The sequence below is a fragment of the Cyprinodon tularosa genome, unplaced genomic scaffold (assembly GCF_016077235.1).
Source record: "Cyprinodon tularosa strain WSP-4 unplaced genomic scaffold, ASM1607723v1 ctg797, whole genome shotgun sequence".
NCBI lineage: Eukaryota > Metazoa > Chordata > Actinopteri > Cyprinodontiformes > Cyprinodontidae > Cyprinodon > Cyprinodon tularosa.
The window spans coordinates 347,477-374,059 of record NW_024039559.1 but is presented as its reverse complement, the minus strand read 5'-3'; the positions used below and the strand labels follow the sequence as shown (position 1 = coordinate 374,059).

Genomic DNA, 26,583 nt, shown 5'->3' with positions numbered 1-26,583 from the left:
TTGCAAGTACGATATTTCCCCTACAGACCACCAGGGCGGCCGAGAAAACCTTTGTTCGACCTGAAATGACTCATTTAATCATCCAAAATGTTATGGAACACATTAATTAACAGAAAAATGTTGCATAGTATGCCTTTAAAGCCATTCAGGGGAAAAACAAAACAAGAACACTTTCCTCAGGGTAAAAAAAGAAAAAACTGTAGAATCGGGTACAGATTCAACTTCCATAACATACTGCCAGATATATAATGTATTTGTTTACAGGAATCATCAGTACAAAAGCTAAATATCATGTTGATTATTTCTGTGTTCTATGTTATGCTGTTGAACATTAGCCAAAAAAATATATATATATCCATGACAGCCATGTTCTAAAACATGATTTTAGTGTTTATGCTTTTATTGCAAGAAAAATCCCAAAACAATTATAAAGTACAAATATTTCATAGCCTAAATGGGCAAAACTGGTGGTGATATCACCCAAAAAGACTGGAAAAAATTGAAATCTAGATAAGTTATTTTTTCTTAATATAAGTACATTTGTTCTTGGATTAAGGAGGTAAAAGAGTCATTTTGCCAAAGGAACGAGACAATTTACACTTAAAATAAGAAAACACAATTGCATTGTCTTATTTCATGTGCATATTATCTAATTAGCTTATTTTAAGAATAAAGATACTCATTCCATTGGCAAACTATCTAATTTACCTACTCAAATTAGGGGTATATACTCTTAATTTAGGAAATTTTTACTTATTTCTAGATTGTTTTTCCAGTGGCTGGAACTGCAGTGTAAATTGGATATGCAGAGTATAGATTTGGAGGGGTTGAATGCAGTATTTGGAAAAAAAACATTTTAAAAATCATGTCATTTTCCTTTCTTTTAAAAATAAGCTCTTATTTTTGTCACTTTATCACAAAACCCCTATACAACATAAAGGCATGGAGGGCTGGGATTGTTACATGACAAAATGTGGAGAAAAAAAAAAATTAGCTATTTTGCTAGCCGCTATACATGAGCGGAGTATAAGAAACTTTATTAACCTCTGTTACAAATGTGTTACATTTACCCTTGACATCAAAAGCTTTATTTCTGTATGTATTTCCAGTTTGATTAACCAAGAATTCTGGCTAGATCTTGCTTCTCTCTGAAAGAAAAAAACAAAGAAAGAAAATACAAATGATTACTCAGTGGTATGGTATGCAAATGCAAAATGCATCACAATGGTGGCAAATGAGTGCAAATGTTCTGCAAATAGTAAACCTGCTAAAATATTAAGACTTCTAAACACAAAAACCATGGCCTACATGAAGGGGCTTATTCTCCTCCTGCCCGCTTTAAGCCTGGCATACACTGTACGAGTTTTTTGTTTCTTTTGAGCTGATTCTCCAGTCGTGCAAGAAGTTTTTTGACCAGGGTGAGTTTCAACCTGATTGTAAATCCTGTCTTGTAGTATACATGGGGTAATAAGGGGCCATCAGTCTCTTATAACCTCCTTCTGATCAGGAAATCGGACATGCTTTAAATTCAGTCGGCCCTCGTAAGTTGTTCGTTGGCAAATCCTGCTCTTGAAGCAAAGCTACGAGCCGATTTACCAGAACCTTTGCGTCTGTGCATGTGCAAACAAGTGAGTTCATCTTCTAGATGGAAGAGTCCGACCGGTGGCGTCTCATTGCACTGAGGTTGGCGTGTGTTTCTCGACGTGCAGTGTGAGCAGTTAGATCGCATCAGAGTTTCGGGCTGTACAATGTAAGATCATACATCGTAAGCTGTGAACTTTTAAACCCTGCAGTTTTTCCGTATGTTTAAGCTGTAGCTGGGTACAACAATTGAAAATATCGTACAGTGTATGACCGGTCTTACACTTGGCTGGGGACTGCCACAGTGCATGCTTTAGATCTTGGAACAAAGGAGCAAGCAGGACCCATTGACCCACAAATAGCAGGGAGAGAATCCGCTGGTCTCCAAACCAGACTCCTTGGCTGCGCCTAGAAATCCTGTCCCTAAAGTTTATGAACAGGACCAGTGACAAAGACCCTGTTGGAGTCCAATATGCACCATGAACAGGTTCGACTTAATGCCAACAAACTCCTGCTCTGCTTGTACAGTAATAAGATGGCGCCTTAAAAAGGATCCCCAACTCTGAACTTCTGTAGCGCAGAACAGGACACCATGAGGAAAATAGTCAAATGCCTTTTCCTGGTCCATAAAATCCATGTGGACTGATTGGACAACCTCCCATTAACCCTTGAGCAGAGGGTGTAAAGCTGCTCTTCCTAAAGCTGAGGTTTAACTGTCACCTCCTCTCCAGCACCCTGCCATTGGCTTTTATGGGGAGGCTGAGAAGTGTGATTCCCTTATAGTGGGAACACACCCTCCAGTCCCCATTCTTATGGATGGGAACCCAAGTCTACCAGCCCAGGGGTTCTGTCCACGATTGCCACGCAAGTTGAAGAGGCGTGTTGACCTCAGCTATGGGTGGCTGTTGACAATGAAGGCAGCGAACATAGTCCACTCAGACTCTAGGTCTCCGGCCTCATGCAGAATTTGAGAAAAGCTTTTACAGAGGTAGAAGTTTAATCTGTCCCTGATTGAGGGGTCTGCCAGAGGTTTTCGGCAGTCCCTCACAACCTGCAGATTCTGTCCACTCTCCCCCTCTTCCAGTGTATCCAACTCACCTTCAGGTGGTGATTGGTGGACAGCTCTGCCTCTCTCTTCATTTGAGAGTGTAAGGTTGAAAGATAGGACTATAAAATTTGCTGGTGAAGATTCTCAGTAACCCAGGTCATAGTCATTCCAAAAAAAGAAAATTAAAAACAATCCACTGGCCTTTGTTTCCAAGTTTGAAGACGTTTCGCTTCCCCTCCGGGAAGCTTTTTTGATTCAAAATGTCAGGAATAGTGTTGAGTTCGAGGTTTTATACAGTGGTCCATCAAAACCTTGTTTCTCCCTTGTACAGGAGAGCGGAGGACTTAGCTGATTCAGCCAGGCCAACAATTCCCTTTAACAACCCCCCCTTTCAGACACTTAGACAGGTATTGAGCATTGCAGGCTAACAAAAGAGGCCAACCGACCTCCATCCCAAAAGGATGGACCCATTCGTCCATTTCTATTTGCATGTTTTCAAAACAAAAACAAGGTTTTGATTGTCTACTGTATAAAACCTTGAAATCAACGCCAGTCCTGACATTCTGAGTTGAAAAAGCTTCCTGGATGGGAAGAGAAACGTCTTCACAATTGGAAACAAAGTCCAGTGGATTGTTTTTAATTTTCTTTTTCTGGAAAGACTATTTAAAAACTGACCTTTGTGCTTAAATATGGTGTTTATTACAAAGCCAAATAAAGGAACACCATGTGGGTTCAGAGCTGAAAGTCTGTTCCTCCCGATCACAACCCCTCCAGGTGTCAGTGTTTGTTCCCACATGGACAATAAAATAACCTGGAATAATGATGGAAGTCCTAAGCGGGGGAGATATCCAACATTCAACCTATAGGCCAAGACAACATGCAGAGAACTCCCAACTAACCGAAGGCACAACAATCCAAATCTCTCATCCACCAGACTGAACTCTAACACCAGACAGCTGAGCTCAAGGGATGCAACCCCATCCCAACTGTCTACCTCTCCCCATGGGCCTCTCTAGAGTAGAAGAGAGTCCAACCCCTCTCAAAGAGTTGGGTTCCAGAGACCAGCTATGCATGGAGATTAGCCGGACTAGTTTCACGCATTGTCCATGTTTACAAAGCTTGATACGATTTTTATTAAAGAAATGTTTTTAAAACACTATACGTGTTTATTAATTCGTTCAATATACTCTAAAATGTAATAATGTAAATAATGAGGACACTCACTGTGGGCGTGGCGGGTTGATCAGATGTTGCAGCTCTTTAATGTGCTGGGCATAGGCTGTTGGGGAAACAAGGAAGGGAAAGTGATCCTTTGTTACATGAGATATAAAATAGCCCAGGTTGTTATAAGTTATAAATCATATAACATTCCACCCGTCTCTTCCAACAAATCATTCCAACTAGTTCTCGTAAATATGACTGTCTCTCTAAAGTGCCTTGAGATTACATATGTTGTGAATTGGCACTTTATACATAATAATCGGTTGGACTATAGTGGCTACTTCTGATTTAAGGTACGGTCATAATTAATTCTTTTTTCCAGATTGAAATTACTTTTTTTATATATAAAAAAACTGTTTTTGAACAAACTTTATAGTCTCAATGTTGCTCCATATGGTTCATACATATTCAGATTTACCTCGTCTTAATCAGAATACCTCAAGTCGGTTATCACACTTAAGCCACAGCAGAAGTGCACCATCATCATTAGTAGCAATGTAGAAGCAGTTTTATTGTCTTATATATCCTTACACGTGGCCCTATATTTACTTAGCAACAAAACAGTACATGCTAAAGGTCAAGTATGAGTCTTAGCAACAATAAAGTCCCTAATGCCTTATTCGTACGCAATTAGATGATGTATGAGGAGGTTTGGCATAAACAAAGAACATCTGTATAAACATTCCTCCGAGTGTCAAATCAACCGCTGGCGTCGACCAGCACATGTGAATTCCAGTAAGCTTTCGACATGATATTCCTGTGCATGTGCAGTTACGTAATGCGATGTTGAGACTATAAAACAACTGAGAAGACATGAGTGTTTCGGGGGATAACTGAATTGTGACAATGCATTGCTGGATGTATGAACTGTTTAAGACAGCTGTATGAATTCGGTTTTGTAATTAAATGTTTTCCCCCCCTCAGGATGATAAAATGGTGTGAATCGTGGCCTTCTTTCTGTCATAAGGGAATTCTACCAATGAGCTTCCATAAATTGGCGAGCCAGCCAGGTAGTTGGTGGTTCAGTTGGTGGTTCAGTGGTAGAATTCTCGCCTGCCATGCGGGAGGCCCTAGGAAGAAGCTAGGACCCGGAAACAGTATGCTTCCTGTTTCCAGGGACCTCCTGATGTTCGTCATAATTCTTTGCATGACAGAATGTATAGGCACAGCCCACCTCACAAAGTTTAACAAAAATCCAATATTATTTGGTAATATGAACTATATGTGACACATGCCCTCATATGTTTTGAGAATGTCAGCCGCCGTGTAATGACGTCCGTAAGGCTGAGAGCTGTCATGATTCAGTGCTGCTGTTTGGACCTCCTTTCCTACCTTGCATAGTGTTCTTGCTGTCAACCAATCAAAAGGTGAAGGAAAATGAGTTAGGTTCAATTGGTAGGAGCTACAACAATTAAAAATGTTTGAAAATAACAAGGTTTGCTGCAAGTGTGCGTTTAGGTCTGATAAAATCCTGAGTACCCCGTTCAAGACATAAAGCTTTGTTTGAGGATTAAATTACGACATCTAACACTACACATTTGTAACTATCTTATTGTGGGGAGTGGCAGCCTACTGCTTAGGGCATAGCGCTTGGATCCTGAGCTTGTGAGTTTGAAACCCACTCCCACAGCCTGCCACTTTTAGTCTCTGAGCAAGACCCTTGACCCCCGATTCCTCCCCGGCGCTGCACAGTGGCACTCAAAGGAGCCACTCACTCATAGGATTAGTAACTCAAATGATGAGTTAAGTCCTCCAATGGGAGATCAATAAAGTTTAATTTATATATTTAAATTATTTAGGGATTGCCTCACCTGGGCTACTAGCTTGTCCGTTTGTCTTTCCCCCACCGAATGCAGAACCAGTTCCACTATTCCCAACTCCAGAAGAAGTCCTCCCCGGCACACTTCCTGTCCTACTTTGCTCTGAGCTACTGCTCCCAAGACCAAAAAGAGAGGAAAGTGATGATGAGGGTTTACTTGCTGAGCTACTGGAGCCACTTGACGCACCAGTCCCACTTGATGTAGATGATGATCCCACCCCATAGCTTGGTTTATTAGGACTTGACCCAAATGGTGACCCAATGCCTGTTGAGGATTTTCCACTGTCTGGTTTATTTAATCCTGTCCCACTTGACCCTTGGTTTAAACTAGACCCAAATGGTGACCCAAAGCCTGTTGAGCTTCTTCCACTGTCTGGTTTGTTTAATCCTGTCCCACTTGACCCTTGGTTTAAACTAGACCCAAATGGTGACCCAAAGCCTGTTGAGCTTCTTCCACTATCTGGTTTGTTTAATCCTGTCCCACTTGACCCTTGGTTTAAACTAGACCCAAATGGTGACCCAAAGCCTGTTGAGCTTCTTCCACTGTCTGGTTTGTTTAATCCTGTCCCACTTGACCCAAGACTTGTGCCAAATGATGGCTGGTTCGGAAAAGCACCCCCTGTTGATGCAGGTTTATTAACTCCAGAGCCAACACTAGTCAGGCCTGACCTTGACCCAGATTGCTGGAAGGTTGAGCTTGATGAGCCTGCCCCAGCAGAAGCCGCCCCACTGTATCCCAATCCAGAGCTTGAACTTGGACCTGACCCAGTTGTTCCTGTCCTACTTTGACCTAAACTGTAAGAACTGGAGGATGAATGACTGGAACCACCACCAAACGAGCCACCACCAAACGGTGTGTTTTGCCGTGACCCCAGGGCCCCTCCTGAATATCCACCTAGTCCATTCTGAAATAGAAAAGAAGACAAAGTTAAATGCTAAATATTTAGCGAAGATTATCAACATAATTTGTGCCATATCAAACTCATAGCTGGTGTAAACACACGAAGGTAAAAGGATAAACATACATTTTGTGGTTAAATTAAATTTGCTGAATTTTGGATAAAGTTAAAGATAATCTAAAACATTCCAAACCTTTTCAGTAATGATAAAATGCATGAAGGTTTTGATACTTACCCTTGCCGTGCATGACATGTTGAGATGATTATATTGTTCTCTTAGAATATCCATCTCTGCATTTTTGTACTTCACGCTGTTCTTCAGGATCTCTATCTCCCCATTCAGCTTCATCTTGTCCATCAGGAGTCTCTCCTTCTCCTGATCGTGTTTCAGCTGAACTTCTTCTCCGCTACGTTTGTGCTCGTTCATCATGTTCGTACGATTTTGGCTACACCAGCGATAGTCCTCAGACAGACGCCAGTTCTCTGCCTTTAAGTGGTTGTTCTCGTTCTGCATGTTCGACACCTTGTCTCCTACAATGTTCAGGTAGTATTGGAGCTTGTTCTCTACTTCCCGGGAAAGGTTGGTGCAGTTGGACTGGATCTGCTCCAGGTGTTCCTTCTGTTTTAAACAAGTGATCTGGAATCGGAGGTGCTCAGGGAAGAGAGAATCAATTTTCTCCAGTAAAGCCTTAGAGACACCGGAGACAGAAGCCAACAACTGGGAGAACTGGTCCTTTGTACTCTGCTTGGAGAGCTCTAGCTCCTTTTCCAGAGTAGATTTGTCCCTCCTGAGATGGATGGTTTCCAGGTTAAGGTTGTCCCTTTCTTTTGCAATCTGTTCTTTTTCCATTGTCATTATCCGCTTTGTTTGAGTTAAGTTGGATTCCAATAATTCAAGTCCAGCTTTCATTTGCTGAACCAACGGCCCACAGATGTTTCCAGTTGGCTGTGGGACTTGAAGACATAAAAAATAACAGTAACTAAAGGTAACTGTTATAGAAACGTTCCGATTAGATACATCACACAGATAATATGGGAAATGATAATCATGTCTTAGGGTTTTTCTGAGTGTTTTGAGTGAATAAATCATATACTTACTTGAACGGGATTGGGGGTTGAAACATCTCACTTTGCACAAGTTCAACTCATTCTGGAGCTGATGCTGTTTAAAAGAGTAAAGAACAATTTAGCCTCCTTCCTGGTAAACGCCACTGAAATAAACAGAGCGATTTGAGCAGGGCATACACTGTACAACTTTTTGCCCTTTTCGGGACGATTCTCCAGTTCGTGATTGGGCTGAGATGCAGCCTCATCGTGCTTCACAGTTTAGTTTCAGGTTTCTGTAATCAGCCTCTGAGTACTACCAATTACTGTTTGTAGCAAAAAAAATGCAATGCATTCTGGGTTTGTTTTATGATATCAATCCATTATACATGGAATCAAAGCAAAATACCAAAAGAAACAAGAACACGCCTCCATGCACTGAGCTCTATTTTTTCACTGGATTGATGATTGCCCCCAAAAAAAGCAAAGCCACCGTCCGCCATGCTGGTACTCCCCACACCCACGGAGAAGCGCAGTAAAAACGCCTACATGTGTAGCATTTGGCTGCAAAAACAAACAGTTCGCCAGCTGAGAGAAGAAGTTCCTCGGGTAATTTTACAGCCAGTGGATGAACTAACCAAGAAAATCCACATATATACCAATGTATCCTATAGTTTAAGTATGTAGCATAACATTATCCTGGCTATCTAAGACTGACTGGAAGACATTGACTGAGTTAATCATTGACATTGTGTCTAACGTTAGAAAATAGAAAGTAGAGTAAATGTTTCTTGTAGTATTGTGTTGTAGTGTTTCTGGTATTTCTCATTTGAAAAAGTTGTGCTGAAATGTGTTACATGTTATTTTGAGGGGAAAAAAACAACTCAAACATTTGACCCTAGACATATATATAATATATATATATATATATATATATATATATATATATATATATATATATATATATATATATATATATATATATATCATGCATGATATATATATATAAATATATATGTATATACATATATATAAATATATATGTATATACATATATATTTATATCATATATACATATATATAAATATATCTATAGATATATATAGATATATATATCTATAGATATCATGCATGCACCAATTTTTGCAAATCAAATAGAAAAACACTATAGCATTAACTGACCTGTACTTGTAATTCAGTCTTGGTGTAAAATCTTGACATTGTATTTAATTACCATAACAATGTACATCATCAATTTACCACATCTGTATTATTAGGCTCCATTAACACATTAATTTTGTTGTGATGTTTTGTATAATATGTTATATTGAATGATTGATAAACTTCATTGACTTCATAATGACTATGCAATGCGACGTGCCTATTTTTTTTAAATTATAAATTAAAGCAATCTACTGATGCTATCAAACAGCAAGTCTGTGTCAAAGTGATGAATTTATCTTTATTTTAAGTCTTAAGTCCGCCTGAAAATGAGAACATCATCGTTGTTTGATCCTGTAGCACAGATTGTTTACATTGCAACCCATGGAGTACCAATATGGCGGCCGGTGGCTTCACTTCAACCCCGTACTACCAACGGGCAATCAGAAATCCAGGGAATAAATAGTAATCAGTGTCTCCATGAAACAGGAGCCATTTTGCCAGCGTTGGAGGGAGGTTACATGAACTTCAGCTGATGACACTGTAGAGCTGAAAGGCTTTTTTATGGACTGAAGCAAACCCACGCTCTTGATCTTTAAAGCAATCATTGGACATATTATGGATCACAACTTTTAAACTGCTGTTCTGCAAAATTGACAAATAAAAAAACTTAATTTCAAACATATTCAGCTGTATAAAAAGTGTAGTCTCCCTAAACTCAACATTGAGTACAACTCAAACAAAAAAAGGAAATTTTAAAAACATGACTTTACAATTTTTTTCTTCTTTAAGTTCATTTATATTGCTTTGACTCATTTTGTCGAGAAATGCTTAAAGTAATCAGCTCTTTGGAGTGAATTAACTTCCATTATCGTTGCAAGCAACAAACACATTTGAATTTTTATTTGTTTTGTTTCTGTTTTAAGATAAAGTTCGATGAAGCGCATTCTTTAAAAGTGCTGAAAGTTCTCGATGTTAAAGTTAAAAATCCTTTTGTTAGAGCTGCTTTTGTTGAGTTAAACTGTTGACTGAGGTTTTTTAGTTTAAGGTTTTGGTCAAATTGTTTTTTTTTTTCAAATGTTTTTAACTTTATTTTCTTTTATTCTGCTTTCATTTTTTTATCTTATTTTATTATGTAATTAATGTAAAGCACTTTGGACAAACTTATTGCTCAGTAAGAGGTTGTTTGTAACGTCCATAAAGACCAATAGAATCACACCTTCCCTCCTCACTCCAGAACAAGGGTCACCAACGTGGGGCCCGTGGGCACCAAGGGGCCCTCAAGGACAACATGGGGTGCCCTCAGCATCTTTTGAAAACAGAACAATTCACCAGTGGACTGAATCTGAAATGTTATTTTTTACTGAAGCTCTTATTTTGAAGCATTTGTGAAGCATTTTATCATATCAATAAATTAGAACATTTCAGAATTTATATGGATTTCATAATGAGAATATGTAAAAGCAAATTAAAAATGAAAAGAAACAATAGAAATATGTTTATTATCTATGAAGTTCAGGTGAACGCCGACTCCTCTAGTTCATAGGTCAGTATTGATAGCCCGTCCTATGACTCAGTCAGTACCCATAAAGTAGCCCTCAGCCTTAAAAAAGTTGGTGACCCCTGCTCTAGAGGAACGCCCGACCCAGAAATGAAGAGAATGTGATCTAGAAAACGCAATTTGAAAAGAATGCATTTAATTTTCTCGAACTGAAGAACAGACATATTACATTTCTTTTTAATTAAATCTGAAAACAATGACTACAATAAAAAAAGTAGAAAAAATTTTAATTTGAAAAAAAATCCGCTAGATAAAATGTGTTTACAAATGCATTTGAAAAAATAAATATGAAAAAAAATATAATTTCAGAAATGAGCAGATTTACTCTAAAGACCTTTTTCTAATATGAAATATTTTAGTATAGTTTCATTTTTAGACTTCATTTTTTGTTTCATTTTATACTGTTTTTTTAAAATTTACATTTACAAAAAAATACTCTTTTTTTACAACAATAATGGAGCGAAATTGCTCATTTTTTAGAGAGGCGTGCAGACGCAGTGCAAACACGTTAATGTGCTACACATTCAAAAAAGAATGCTTCTGCAAACACAATAATAAAACTCGGAAACAAAATGTGAGCGAAAAAAAACACAAAAAAACGTACAAAGGAAAAACTCTTCAAAAAAATGCTGCAGTCAGAAAATAGAAAGCAGCAAAATGCAAACATGCTGCAAACACATGCAATATTCTAAGACACAAAACATGCAAAAGCTGTATGTAGAAAGAAACAACCGCATATTAAGAAAAGCAGCAAACTAGCTTCCCATATTGAAAGTGCTCCAGATCACTTGGGAAGATAATGGCTGAATCATATGAAACCAGACCCTCAGTAAATTCAAAAACAAGATTCTAAGAGAGAGTGTTAATAGTGTTTAAGAAAAACACTAAACTTTTCTTTTGCCTTATATCTTATCCATGATCTGACCCTAAATGAGTAGTCAGCTGCAAATGATCAGAGTTCTGCTAATGAGTTTAACTTCGGCCGATTCAGTGTGTTGTTGGCTTTCATTAGCAAGGCATCAATCGGCGCTGCTCTTCCATATTTTGTTGAAACCAGACCCAAAAAACACAAACATGGTCATAAATTACGTTTTGGCCATCTGAGGGCTTTTTGGCAAATTTTTGGAATATTAGAATAAAGTAGATAGCCGTGTCGTATCTGATGAAGATCTGGACATAGGTGCGTGGATAGGCGTGTGTTTTAAAGTGTAATCCTCTTTCTCTGGCTAAATCTGCTCTCTTCATCCTCTGACATGGGAGCTGGCTCGGAGCTCCTTTATCTGGCTGTGTGTTTCCTGGACGGGGCCGCCTTATACATTTGCTTTTTGTATCTATGCTTCTTTTTCTATGTCTGCTTCTGTCTCTTTGAACCCCAGTCGGCCTCAGCAGATGGCCGCTCACACCGAGCCTGGTTCTGCTGGGGGTTTCTTCCTGTTTAAAGGGAGTTTTTCCTCTCCACTGTCGCTAAAAGCATGCTTAGGGTGAGGGATTGCTGAAGAGTCAATAAGTCGATGCAATCAGCTGGTTTTCCTTGGATAGAAAACTTTGAATCACTTTGACTGTATGATCTGGTCAACTGGAAAGTGCTTTGAGATGACATGTGTTGTGAATTGGCGCTATAGAAATAAACTGAATTTAATTGTTAATTTAATATCAGAGTTAGTCAGCTACAAGCTTATTATTGTTTCAAAGCTCCAGTGCCCTGGAATGGGGCCTAATACATCCCATCTAGAGAATGTAAAAATAAAATAAACCCATGAATTAAAGCAATCAATGCACTGATTCAAAACTATCCCTCCATTCATTGCATTTTATGACATTATCAAAATTCTTTATGGATGTTTTATTAAACATTCCACGGTATACTGATGTACTTTAAGAGTTTATAGATTAAAAGCTTTTCCTTTTTAGATATTGAAGATGTAAGATTTTTCTTACCATCTGCAACTCATTGAACTGGAACCAACTGATGGACTTGTTGGTTATCTCTCGCAGGTAATTGAGGTCCCAGTCATTCTTAGCCTTTTCAGTGATGGTGTTGTTGAGGATGTTGGTCAGGTTTTTCCTCTGCTTCTTCAGTTCAACGTTTTCTATGGAGAGTTCGCTGAAGCTCTTCTCCAGGTCCTGGACACGCGACGAAGAGGCCGAGTCCTCGGTCTTCCCGTAGATCAGAAAGAGCACAAGGCTTACTATGATAAGAGACTGAATAAGAGAGGAGAAGAAGAAGATGATGCGCATGTAGTAGCCACAGCTCTTGCCCTTCGAGTGGTACTGCATCTTCTTCTGAGCTGGACTGAGCTTTTTGACCTGGGAATAGCTGCTGCTATACATTGGTCCCCAAGATCTAGATTTTCCAGTTTTCAAAATTGCATCAAGCTTTCAGATACGTTCTATTTAAGTCTTTCTTTTAATAAAATAAAAAAATGTTGTATAATTTCACGGCAGAAAGCAGACTTTAAAGTTAATGTCTTTGAAATCTTTCACCTTTCCTCCAATAAATCCAAACTCCCTGCATATGTAGGTCAAATCTCTCTTGACTGTGGCACTGAAAACACAACAGTCGATTGTGAATTAGACTTTCACGTGCAATGGAGTTTATAAACTCCTGCATTCTCGTTTCCCTTCAGAGGAAGTAGCCTGAGCTTCAGCCTCCCTCCTCCCTCCCTCTGCTGTCTCAAACACAGAGATCTAATGTTCATACATCCCTTCCCATTAAACTAATGCTGTGGAACCACTGAAAAAACTGCCCCGTTTTGACTTAAAGCTTATGTAAAAAAAAAAAACATAGACATACCAAAGAAAAAAAAAACAAGGTGTTAAAATCAAACATTTATTTCAAGTCGGGCTGAATTCATATGGGAGCAATATTGTAGCAAAATTATTTGCATGTGTGTGTGGAGAGCTGTTTGTCTGTATCTCGATTCAGCGTGATTTTGAAAATGTGTAAAATCACGCTGCACAATAAAGCGCCAGGTATAGACGGGTTCCCTACTGAGTTCTATAAAGAGTTCTGGGACATTCTGGCCCCAACGTTCCACAGAATGCTGCAGGAAACTCAAGATAATGGCAAATTTCTAGTTAAAATTAATTCTGCCACCATTAGTCTCCTGCTTAAGCCGGGAAAAAATCCTAGGTTTCCGACCAGCAATCTGCCCATATCCTTAATTAATGTTAGAGTAAACTGGAGATTTTTATTTGCTACTCTACATAAATTTGGTTTTGGCAATTCCTTTATAAATTGGTTAAAAATATTATACAGTTTCCCAACAGCCTGTGTCAGGACAAATAATCAAACATCTTCCAGCTTTTGTCTTCAGAGGGGCACCAGACAGGGATGCCCGCTCTCCCCCTCACGGCTGGGTGGAGGGGTCCTCGTGGTGTGGCGGTGGGTGTTGGACGCTGGCTTGTTTTCGGCTGTTCTTCTTCACTGAGGGGGATTTTTTTTGTGTGTTCTGGGGGTTCGGGTTCTGTGGGGAGTACTGCTTGGGGTCTGGGCCAGTGTACGCCCGGCTGTCTGCCCCTGCCGCGGCCTCTGGTGTGTGGGGGTGCCTCGGGGCCTGTTGGGCTGGGGGGGCATGGACATTAACACCTATGGCAGATGCTTTCCCGTTCAGGGGTTTGCACTCTGCTAGTGGGGGAAGGGGAGGGAAGGGGAGTAGGAATGATCTCGGCCTGGATATAACATTTTCACAACAATTCAATTCAATTCAGTTTATTTATATAGCACCAAATTCACAACACATGTCATCTCAAGGCACTTTACAGTTCAACCAGATCATACAATCAAATTGATACAAAGTTTTCTATCTAAGGAAAACCAGTTGATTGCATCGACTCATTGACTCAAATACAATCCCTCACATTAAGCATGCTTGTAGTGACAGTGGAGAGGAAAAACTCCCTTTTAACAGGAAGAAACCTCCAGCAGAACCAGGCTCAGTGTGAGCGGCCATCTGCCGAGGCCGACTGGGGTTCAAGGAGACAGAAGCAGAGATACAAAAAGCAGCTGTAAAAGGCGGACACGTCCAGGAAACACACAGCCAGGCAGACGAGCTCCAAGGCAGCTCCCATGCCACAGGACGAAGAGAGCACATCCAGCCAGTCACGGTCAGAGAAACAGGACCACACCGGAAAACAGGCAGATCTCCAGCATCACACATCTATGCAGGGTATTTTCTGGGAGGTGGGGGTCAAGGCCAGCCGGGGGGGGCTTATTTTATGGGCCTCACTACGGTCAGCTTCCTCCATCCCCTCTCGCATCTAGATATTGAGGGTTCATGGTTGTCGAATGCGGGGGTGCGCTGGCACCGCCTATCTCCCGGAGGGGGGCTGGACTGTGCCGGCCCCGCCACTCTTGGTACTCCCTGTTTTAATTACATCTAAGAGCAACACGCAACAACACCACATTTGAGCAGGCGCAGGGAGGATCGGGGTCTTCTCACACGCCTGTTCTCCTGCTGCCACCCCGAGTCTGGGGCCTGGAGGAAGAGTGAGCCACCTGATCCGTGGTTTTTGCTGGGGCCGGCTGCGGGGCCTAGGTGGCCTGCTGGTGGCTTTGCTCTCCCCAAAGAAGGTTGGAAGGAGGGGCATGAAGTGCCTGGTTGTTGTAGTAGTAGTAGTAGTAGTTTCTTTGGGGGGGCGGTTCTGGTTGGGTGGTCTGCGTGGGATGGGTGGGCCCCGGTCCCGGGGAGAGCTCTTGCTGGAAGTGGTCCGGTCCGTGTGCGGGGTGGGGGGCCGGGCTCGAAGCAGGAATGAGATGGGTTGATGTGGCGGTGTTGCCGCTCCCCTCCCCCCCATCCGGATTTAAGGTTCACTTATTGGGTCATCCAATAATCCCGGAACCAACCACCGGTGCCGCCGGGTCTTTGGTCCTGGTATTATTGGATGTGAGTGTTATGTGTGAATGTGTTTTTTTTTTTTTTTCTGTGGTGCGAGTGGGGGCACTGGGGAGGGAAAGCGTGATTGAGATTGTGAGTGTGTTTTTGTGTTTCTTTTCTTGCTCTCCCAGGTTGGGGTCTCAACTCCCCCCTCACCCAAATACATATCAAGTCTCCGCTAAGTGCGGAGCCCATTCCCCCCATCCTGCTCTCCCTCCGCTGGCTGGCGTCGGGGCTCGCCGGTGCACTGGTGGAGCTCGGGACTGGGGGTGGATGCCCAGGTGGCTACTGGCTAATTCCTGGCGGCCTCTCTGCTGGCCCCGGCCGGCCGGGGCCTTGCTGGGGCTCCTGTCTGGGGGTCGGGCGCCCCTGGGGCCTCGGATCCCTGGGGCCCGGGACTGGATTCACTTCGGTGTGGGGCTGGGTGTTGTTCGGGGATTTTCGGTGCCGGTGCCTTCGCTTCGATGTCGGTTCCTGGGCGATGCCTTTTTTCAATGCCGGTTTTGTAGTATCGGTTCAGGCAGGAGGAGAGCTGCGCGGCGTGGTGAGGTGGAGGTCTTGGGTTTTGTTTTGGGTTCTGGTTTTTCCATTTGCATTTTTCCTCTTGCATAGGGGAATTCTTTTTTCGGTGGGGGGGAGCGGTTGTGGGCGGATCGGTGTCTGGTGTTCACTGTTGCATTGTGGGGTCCTTTTTGCTTGGCGGTTTTTCTTTGGGGGGATTGGCATGCCTGTTTTCTCGGGGGGCCCATTGGGTGGGGTCCTGCTGGCGGCGCACCGCCTGTGTGTGGGGGTCTGGGCGGCTCTGGCGGGGATGGGCTTACCACACCGTGACGTCACTGCTGGAAGATGGCAGGAGGGAGGGGTTACTATATTTGGGCAAAAATGGCCGCTCCTGGACTCAGTGATCGCAACAAAAATTGTTTTATTTTTTTGCTGACTAACACTAAATTTATTAATTCTCTGTAAACGTATTAGTTTTAGGTATAAATAGTGATCCATTGATTATTCCTTGCTAACTGGACTTTTCCTTAAATGTAAAAAATGTTAAATATTTTTCCTAAAGGTTAAGCTATTTAATTTTTTCTAAATAAGCTCCAGTCTATAAAACTTTACAGGTTACTTTTTTGTTTAGTTAACAGTTTTTCTCTCATGGCTTATGCACAATTTTTGTATCTATTGGCTGTTTACAAAACTCTAAACACAAATAAGAAAACCTTTCACCAAATCAGCAAAAATTTAAGTTTTGTATTAGACAGCTAACACAAGCCTTCATATTAATAAGCACTCAACGTGCCAACTACACACTGATGGTATAAATAAAAAAACATGCCTGGCTTTTGCTTTCTCTGTGCACAAGCTAGGCTATGTCAGTTTGAGCTCATACTTTTGTCAACGTTCTGTAAACATACAGGGATCACAACTTCAAGTATTGGTGTTTATTTGCACACATCACATGCAATGTCATCTTGTGTAATGATCTTGGTTCTGTTGTTTTTCTTTAAGTTTTCTGTTTCAAGTTTAGCCAGGTTTTTCATTGTTTCCTAGCTTTTTTGGTGTGTCTGGATTCATTTAAGTTGCTTAGGTTTTTCTTTGTCTGCCCTCTGCTGCCTCCTTGTGTTCTTTTCCCTTGGCTTCCTCATCAGCTCTAGTCACACCTGCTCCTTATCAGCTCATTAGCTCTACCTTTGTTCAGTCAGCCATAAATACACTCCCTCTGCAGTCCCTCTTTGCTGGTTCCTCGTCCTCACCCTGGCTCCTTGATGGTTTTCCCCTGATGTCTCCATGGTTCTGGTTTGTGTTTGATTTTTATGTCGGATTTTTAGATTCCTGTTTTTGTTGCCTGATCTCTGATTAAACCCTCCAAGAACTCGCCTATGTCTCTCAGCTTCTGCTTTTGGGTCCAATCAACAACCTTAAAACCAAAACCCTGATATCTTGTCCTAGACACCGGGGAAAATACACTATATTGCCAAAAGTATTTGCTCACCCATCCAAATTATTGGAATCAGGTGTTCCAATCACTTCCATGGCCACAGGTGTATAAATTCAAGCACCTAGGCATGCAGACTGTTTTTACAAACATTTGTGAAAGAATGGGTCGCTCTCAGGAGCTCAGTGAATTCCAGCGTGGAACTGTGATAGGATGCCACCTGTGCAACTAATCCAGTCGTGAAATTTCCTCGCTCCTAAATATTCCACAGTCAACTGTCAGCTGTATTATAAGAAAATGGAAGTGTTTGGGAACGACAGCAACTCAGCCACGAAGTGGTAGGCCACGTAAACTGACGGAGCGGGGTCAGCGGATGCTGACGCGCATAGTGCGAAGAGGTCGCCAACTTTCTGCAGAGTCAATCACTACAGACCTCCAAACTTCATGTAGCTCAAGAACAGTGCGCAGAGAGCTTCATGGAATGGGTTTCCATGGGCGAGCAGCTGCATCCAAGCCATACATCACCAAGTGCAATGCAAAGCGTCGGATGCGGTGGTGTAAAGCACGCCGCCACTGGACTCTAGAGCAGTGGAGACGCGTTCTCTGGAGTGACGAATCGCGCTTCTCCATCTGGCAATCTGATGGACGGGTCTGGGTTTGGCGGTTGTCAGGAGAACGGTACTTGTCTGACTGCATTGTGCCAAGTGTAAAGTTTGGTGGAGGGGGGATTATGGTGTGGGGTTGTTTTTCAGGAGCTGGGCTTGGCCCCTTAGTTCCAGTGAAAGGAACTCTGAATGCTTCAGCATACCAAGACATTTTGGACAATTCCATGCTCCCAACTTTGTGGGAACAGTTTGGAGCTGGCCCCTTCCTCTTCCAACATGACTGTGCACCAGTGCACAAAGCAAGGTCCATAAAGACATGGATGACAGAGTCTGGTGTGGATGAACTTGACTGGCCTGCACAGAGTCCTGACCTCAACCCGATAGAACACCTTTGGGATGAATTAGAGCGGAGACTGAGAGCCAGGCCTTCTCGTCCAACATCAGTGTGCGACCTCACAAATGCGCTTCTGGAAGAATGGTCAAAAATTCCCATAAACACACTCCTAAACCTTGTGGACAGCCTTCCCAGAAGAGTTGAAGCTGTTCTAGCTGCAAAGGGTGGACCGACGTCATATTGAACCCTATGGATTAGGAACGGGATGTCACTTAAGCTCATATGTGAGTCAAGGCAGGTGAGCAAATACTTTTGGCAATATAGTGTATCTCCTGGAATGCCGCATCCAGGCCTGACATGATGCCTGGTCAATATCGCCACATGCCTCTCCACAGAGTTGATCTGTAAACCTGTTGCAGACCAAAGAAGCCCTGTGAAAACTAACATTGTCCCATATGATGACATATCTGGTCTCCTCTTTCTCCTATATTTCTTCACCTCCACAACCTCCTCTAATTCTCACTCTTCTCGCTCCCTCCATTGTACTCCAAACAGACAGCTCACCTCACAGACCAGAATGCTTTATACTATAAGCGTTCTGGCAGGATTTTAGTGAAAGGATTTTTATCAGAACAACAGTAAACAGAGTTTTATGGGGCCCCCAGGAACTTGGGGCCCTATCCAACTGCCTAGGACTGTCTAATGGTAACCCCATGTTAGGTTTATTCAATGATGATTATAAAATTAATGTGTTTTTAAGAAACATTTGTGCGCGGGGATGCTCCACTCCTGTCTCATGATCCAGTCAGGAGACTATCCTGCCTTGTCATTCTGATGGAGCATTCTGTCTTTATGAACTGATCAATTGTTCTGTCTGAGCAATACTCTGTAACCATGCGTCATGTTCTGTTAATAAAACGCTCCTCGGAGGAGGTCCAGTGGGAGACAGTGTGTTTAAGTCTGGGGTTCAACTGTCTCTGCTTTCTGCAGAAATTGTATCCATTACTGTGGATTTCAGTTCTTCTTTTGCAAACCTACATTTATGAACCCGACACACTTAAACAGTGTATAAGACAGAAGCATTTTATTATATACCATACTACTCTTGTTAGTTTACCATGATATATAAATTTGTTTGATGACCTTCAACTCATAAATGTGATAAAACAAAATCTGAACCTGCATAGGGCCACATACTTTTTAACTGTAGTTAAGGATTTTTTTCCCCTTTGCCTTGATGAGTTTCTTAAAGGAATAGTACACCCAAAACATGATTAGCCTTCATTTTCTGCTCACCCCCATGCTGAACAACACTCTGGAGTACTTTTTTGATATCTCAAATGCATCTGGAGATCTGGGAGGCTTCTTGCTGTCTGCTGACATTCAAATAATGGAGGTCTATGGCGCCCGAGGCAGAAAAGTCCTTAAAAGTCCACAAAAAACGTGTCAATATTCCTCCATACTGCTCGACCAATGTATTCCAAGTGTCCTGAGTGGGTAGCGTCCATAATTTACTCGAAACGAAGTCATTTAGAATGTTTTTAGAGCATAAACAGTAGTGTATAGGATTTCCCGAAAGCGCGTTCACGAGTCTACGGAAACCGCGGCAGACCAAACCAGATGAAAGTGTGCATTCAGCTCGGCAAAGAACTCCTGCTCTTCCTCAACACTGAAGTCCTCAGACATTTTTCTTTCGTTGTTTCTTTCTTTGCACAGGTAAACAGCACATTTCTTCTTCTACGCTTGCATTATCGGCAGAGCAGACGCTGAATGCGCACTTTCATCTGGTTTGGTCTGCCGTGGTTTCCGTAGACTCGTGAACGCGCTTTTAGGAAATCCTATACACTACTGTTTATGCTCTAAAAACATTCTAAATGACTTCGTTTCGAGTAAATTATGGACGCTACCCACTCAGGACACTTGGAATACATTGGACGAGCAGTATGGAGGAATATTGACACCTCCCAGATCTCCAGATGCATTTGAGATATCAAAAAAGTACTTCAGAGTGTTGTTCAGCATGGGGGTGAGTAGAAAATGAAGGCTAATCATGTTTTGGGTGTACTATTCCTTTAAAGCCTTTAAAAAAAATGTTAAAGACTTTTTTTTTTATTCATCTATTTTCATCTTGATTTCGGTGAGTTGGTAACTTTTCTACAAGAAGAAATCTGTACATTTTGCAGTTTAAAGCTGCCCCACACTGAGTCCAGTGCAGTTTCTCCATAAACCTGTCAAAAAAACGTATTTATGGGATCATGATCGGTGTTTTCCGGAGCGCAGGATGAGAGAAAGACAAAGGCTTGTGTTGTTCCTTAGAGTCCTCCCCTCTCAGCTTCTTTGATGATGCGAGCCTCTTTCCCCACACTGTGACGTCAATCCCCTTTCCTCTGTGACAAACATGCACAGATAGAATTAATCTCAATTGTTTTGGGTGTTGCAGTCGCCACTTTTTCCTGCCATGCATTGTTGACATGGCAAGGCTCAGCTGGAGAGGAAAAAGCAAATTATGGCGGAAATGAAGCTACCTCAGCTTAGGGAGAACATTGAAAAAAAAAGATGCAAAAATAAATAAATGAAATGTATCCAATGAGAGACTGTATATCTGACTTGGCTGAAAGGCCTTTTTATGTGTTTTGGCTTTTTTTTTTAGATGATAAAATATCAAGAGACCAAGAAGAACTGATTCAAAGTGAGTAGCAAATTTCATGCAGAAGTATTTAGAAGTTTCTGATACTGCATGACATAACAAATATTCAGTAATATTCATAAAAGGTTTGGGGATTGTGAGAAAGATGGATATATGGAATGTTTTTTTTTTAACTAGATAAACCTCAAGTTTGCATAAATATAATATCCTATATGATTTTTTGCTTTTAACATGTTTTAATAGAAACAAAAATAGTCAGTTTGATGGAAAGAAATTCTAAACAGTATGTTAGAACTATATATTCTTCCACTTATTCTGTCAGGGTCCTGTTCGGCCGGTGCCTGTCTTCTGCATCCTATGGGCGAGAGGCGGTGTCCACCCTGGACAGGTCGCCAGTCTGTCGCAGGGCAACACAGAGACACACAAAGACACACAACCATGTACACACACACACTCACACCTAAGGACAATTTAAAGAGAAGCCAGACTGGGGTTGTACTTTAAAGGCCATGTTCCTCTGGCTATCAGAAGTAGATTTCCTGCTGAACCAGGCAAAGTTGGTGCTCCCTTCTTATTCACATAAAACAAAAAAGGTGTCAAAAAATTGTTTAGTTTGTCCAGCTATCATCGGGTCACAATAGGTCAATCGAATTAGGTTGAATAACATGTTTTTTTTCCTAACCAGTGTTGGGCACGTTACTTTGAAAAAGTAATTAGTTATAGTTACTTCTCCCAAAAAGTAACTGAGTTACTAACTGAGTTACTCCACAATAAAAGTAACTAGTTACTAGTAAAAGTAACTATTGCGTTACTTTTGCGTTTCTCGCCCCCGTAACCCTCACCACCCAGCCCCCACCTTCTCGCCGTGTGTTCCAAAGCCAGCTGAATAGAGCGGACGACAAAGACAAGAACCTGCAGAGAGTTCAGCATTTATTGCAACTCAACGTAAATGACATCAGGGGGGAACGCCATGTGAAGGTTTTTAACAGGGCATTCAGATCTGGTGAGTGAATGAAATTAATAACTGGGGATGTCTAATTCTGAAATCCTGTGTGTTTGGGTTGTTATAGACACTGCAACATCTATCTATCTATCTAGATCTATACTCTGTGTGTGACATAAAATATGGATCTCCATCCCTGCCACAAAGGCCATCAAATAATATTTTTTTTTATAAATACAGTAGGTTGAAAAGGCAGAGCATCCATCCATCCATCCATCCATCCATCCATCCATCCATCCATCCATCCATCCATCCATCCATCCATCCATCCATCCATCCATCCATCCATCCATCCATCCATCCATCCATCCATCCATCCATCCATCTACAAACCGGATTCCAAAAAAGTTGGGACACTAAACAAATTGTGAATAAAAACTGAATGCAATGATGTGAAGATGGCAAATATCCATATTTTATTCGTAATAGAACAAAGATGACAGCTCAAAAGTTTAATCTGAGTAAATGTAACATTTTCAAGGAAAAATATGTTGATTCAAAATTTCCCAGTGTCTACAGATCCCAAAAAAGTTGGGACAAGTAGCAATAAGTGGCTGGGAAAAGGATATTGAGCAAATAAGGAACAGCTGGAAGACAAACTAACACTAATCAGGTCAATTGACAACAGGACTGGGTATAAAAAGAGCCTCTCAGAGTGTCAGTGTCTCTCTGAAGCCAAGATGGTAAGAGGATCACGTATTCCACCATTGTTGCGCAGAAAGATGGTGCAGCAATACCAGAATGGTGTTGCCCAGCGTAAAATAGCAAAGACTTTTAAGTTATCATCATCAACCGTGCATAACATCATCAAAAGATTCAGAGAATCTGGAACAATCGCTGTGCGTAAGGGTCAAGGCCGTAAAACTTTACTTGATGCTCGTGATCTCCGGGCCCTTAAACGTCACTGCACCTCAAACAGGAATGCTACTGTCAAGGAAATAACAGAATGGGCTCAGGAATACTTCCAGAAAGCATTGTCAGTGAACACAATCCGCCGTGCCTTCCGCCGTTGCCAGCTGAAACTCTACAGTGCAAAGAGGAAGCCATTTCTAAGCAAGCTCCACAAGCTCAGGCGTTTGCACTGGGCCAGGGATCATTTAAAATGGAGTGAGGCAAAATGGAAGACTGTTCTGTGGTCAGATGAGTCATGATTTTAAGTTCTTTATGGAACACTGGGACGCCGTGTCATCCGGACCAGAGAGGACAAGGATAACCCAAGCTGTTATCAACGCTCCGTTCAGAAACCTGCATCACTGATGGTATGGGGTTGCATGAGTGCTTGTGGCATGGGCAGCTTGCATGTCTGGAAAGGCATCATAAATGCAGAGACCTATGTTCAGGTTCTAGAACAACATATGCTTCCATCTAGACGTCATCTGTTTCAGGGAAGACCCTGCATTTTTCAACAAGATAATGCCAGACCACATTCTGCAGCAATCACAACATCATGGCTACGTAGGAGAAGGATCCGGGTCCTGAAATGGCCAGCCTGCAGTCCAGATCTTTCACCTATAGAGAACATTTGGCGCATCATAAAGAGGAAGGTGCAACAAAGAAGGCCCAAGACGATTGAACAGTTAGAGGCCTGTATTAGACATGAATGGGAGAGCATTCCTATTTCTAAACTTGAGAAACTGGTCTCCTCTGTCCCCAGACGTCTGTTGAGTGTTGTTAGAAGAAGGGGGGATGCCACACAGTGGTAAAAATGGCCTTGTCCCAACTTTTTTGGAATTTGTTGACGCCATGAAATTTGGAAATAACATATTCTTCCCTTAAAATGACACATTCTCTCAGTTTCAACTTTTGATCTGTGATTTGTGTTCTATTCTGAATAAAATATTTGTTTTTGACACCTCCACATAATTGCATTCAGTTTTTATTCACAATTTGTTTAGTGTCCCAACTTTTTTGGAATCCGGTTTGTAGGCTAATGATTGTTTACGCTCTCCATAGTTCCCTGTGGCGCGAGCACAGGGCGACTGTTGCGCGCCTTTAGCGAGCATGCGCGTTTCCTGTCGCTTGCGCGGTGACTCGTGCCGCCTGCGCTGTGCGGGGATGCAGAGGAAACCGTATCTGATGGGGAAACGCAGCTCGACGTAACACCGGTATTTCCATCTGGAAAACGCTGTTTTGCTGCTGGAGTCCTCCTCACTCTCCATCTCTCTGTGTGTGCTGTACGTTAACACCCACCAGCAGAAATACCCACCTACCCAACTGACAGACGGAATCTCACTATACATCAGCCATTCTCATCCTCCCCTCTCTCATGACAAGGCGCTATCAAGGAGTCCCATCATGAAAAAAGGTTCATTGTGCGACCTGAGTAACGCGCAGTAACGGGGTGTCGGCAATGGTAACTGCGTTATAGTTACAGTCAAAGTAATTAGTTAGATTACTCGTTACTAAAACAATGTAACGGCAATACTTTCAACGCTGTTAGTCCGATCACTGGTCCTAACCCTTTTATAGAGCACTTATAGGGGTTACAGCCTTTTATATAAAGGTCCCGTGTCTAGTTAATGAAAAAGTAGGACACTCAAAATTTCCAACAGTGGGGACGAAGATGTTGTGGAAGAGGACGCCAGGGCGGCAGAAGCTTGGTTTGGTGTAGAAGGCTTCCAGCCGTACATGTTTGAGCCCTTGCCTCGCAACGCTGCCAGTTCTGTTAGCTCTACGCCTGCCGAAGACACAGACGTCCATCCCCGTGGACACTGGGATTAGCTGCGACATATGAATCAAGATGCTATGACCGAAAAAATTTGATTGACAGGCGACCGTTGATACATGATTGGCCGAATTTAGGCTAACGTATAACTAACTGGCCTGCAGATGATAACGAAAAAAACTCTCAGATTTTGAGACAGGATTTTTTTTTTTAAATAAAAATGTTCTAACTTTTGGGATAATATCTGATAAAGAGCTAGAGAGCTTCAGTTTTCAATTTTCATGGTCAAATCTTTTTCTCACATATATTAGAACAGTATTTCAATCCGAAAAAATCATACAGAAAGACAATTTGAAAAATTATACAGATACAATTACTACAGATTTTGGCAAGCAGACCTCGGCAGGAAACATTAGCACTGAATTTTGTTTTGATATGTATGAACAGGAGTACAGAGCAGGGATGTTCCCCCCCAGGCCTGAAACTGGTTAGATGACGTTGGTCAGTCCATAGACTGCTGTACGGTGAGATCCAGTGGACTGCGTGAGCTGATACTAGAGCTTCACTCAGGGACCTGGAAGATGGAAGTCCAGCTTGGATAACACAGGTTGAAAGAACCTGTCCATGATGAGCAAGTATGAAGCGACAGTGGAGAGGAAAAACTCCCCTTTGGGAAGAAAACCAGGCTCAACATGGCGGTCTTCTGCCAGAGCGGTCTAGATGGGACAGGTAACAAAGAAAGAGTCCCGAAAGAATGAAACTTTGATGGAGCTTTAGCTACGATGGTGGAGGGGATGGAGGTGGGTTGAATAGGGGTCATCTAAGTCAAAGTCAGTCATAGTGCAACCACTGCCTGCGTGTGGTTGCACTAGAGTAGCTATAAATTAAAACAGGTCTTATTTTGCACATTGCCTGAATACTATTTTTAAAAGCAATATAAACAAGGCCAGATCTGTATCAGTCCTGCACACTAAGGTTTGGAGCATCTGTGCCTGTTGAAGTACTAATTCCTACAGAGTGTACAGTTCACATCTTGGATATCACAGAGTAGAGGTAATTAGGGACAAGAGCTCCATTGTGTTGTCAGTCAGGAGGATATGAAGCGTTCTGTTATGCACAAAGAAAAGTGAAGAGTGTTTACAGGGAGGGTTTCCTGTCAGCCTCAGAGTGTTTACTGAACCTGAACTACATGTCCCTGGCATCGAAATCGTACCGGGTTTGTTTTGTCATGCAGCCAGAGAATCCTATTAATAAGAGCCTAACAACTGTTGTGTTTGTTAAAAAAACAAACACAATTCCTGATAAGCAAAATCGATTTCACCCTCATGTCTGCTGAGTTTAGCAGAGCTCACATCATCTTAAATTTGATCGCAGAGTCTGCATATGAAATGAGCGCTGGTAAAATTAGGATCTTTATTGGGGGAGGGAGGGGGGGGGGTTAACATAGGCTACAGTACAAACATCAGATGGGTGAAGGGTCAAGGCAAGGAGCATTATGATCTTTAAACATATTTACAATCCAAGAAAAAAATACATTTCTAAACTTCATATCAGAATGGAAATATTATTAGATATAAAGATAGAATCATTGGCAGGTTGACTACTACTGAAATAGTAATCAGTCATGCATTAGAGATACATCCATTGGCCGATATTAAACCAGAAGTCCGCTCATATTCAGAATTTAAACTTCTGAAAGTACTTTAAATATGAAATTATTACATACCGTTTAATAAAAGATAAGTGTTTTTAATTAATAGTAATTTTCATGTGAATGTGCTTTACTGGAGGCATCCATGTTTGTCAAAGAACACTACTGCCACCTACTGGTTTGTGACGTCACGGTGCGGTATCGGCTGTTGATCAAGTCCCAGTGCTGTATCTGGTGTTTGTCACAACGCGCTATTATCCAAGTCATCTTGAAAACATTCTTCTTCCAAATGTTGGCTACATATTACGGGTTTTTCTCTGGCCAGAAGTTCGATGGCAAATCCTCCCTCTTCAAGTTGGCGATCCAACGACCAACCCGTCCGTGGAGGATCAGGAATCAGAAAGGTGGAATAACTCTTTTTTTTCACTTTTACCCGATGTATTCCAACATCCAGCTGCCATGCACGTGGGCATTGTCAGTTTCACTATAGCTCTGGTGAATTTCAATGGTGAAGTCCTCTGGAAATCTTCAATAATT

At 41.8% G+C, this 26,583-nt stretch overlaps 1 protein-coding gene across 2 annotated transcripts; it reads right to left on the bottom strand.

Moving 5' to 3' along the window:
• Positions 1–671: 671 nt before the first annotated feature.
• On the bottom strand, positions 672–12,917 carry plvapa (plasmalemma vesicle associated protein a). 2 transcript variants are annotated; one of them, XM_038271265.1, is made up of 7 exons: positions 12,273–12,917; positions 7,667–7,730; positions 6,804–7,522; positions 6,289–6,574; positions 5,662–6,195; positions 3,854–3,908; positions 672–1,148 (listed from the first exon to the last, which is right to left on the bottom strand). In XM_038271265.1, exons 1-7 carry the CDS (start codon positions 12,663–12,665, stop codon positions 1,115–1,117), a joined length of 2,085 nt encoding a protein of 694 aa, XP_038127193.1. In that variant the 5' UTR covers positions 12,666–12,917; the 3' UTR covers positions 672–1,114. The 2 variants fall into 2 exon arrangements, with proteins under 2 accessions (XP_038127193.1, XP_038127192.1); XM_038271264.1 differs by having other exon boundaries at positions 675–1,148; positions 5,662–6,574; positions 12,273–12,916.
• Between the last annotated feature and the right edge of the window lie 13,666 nt (positions 12,918–26,583).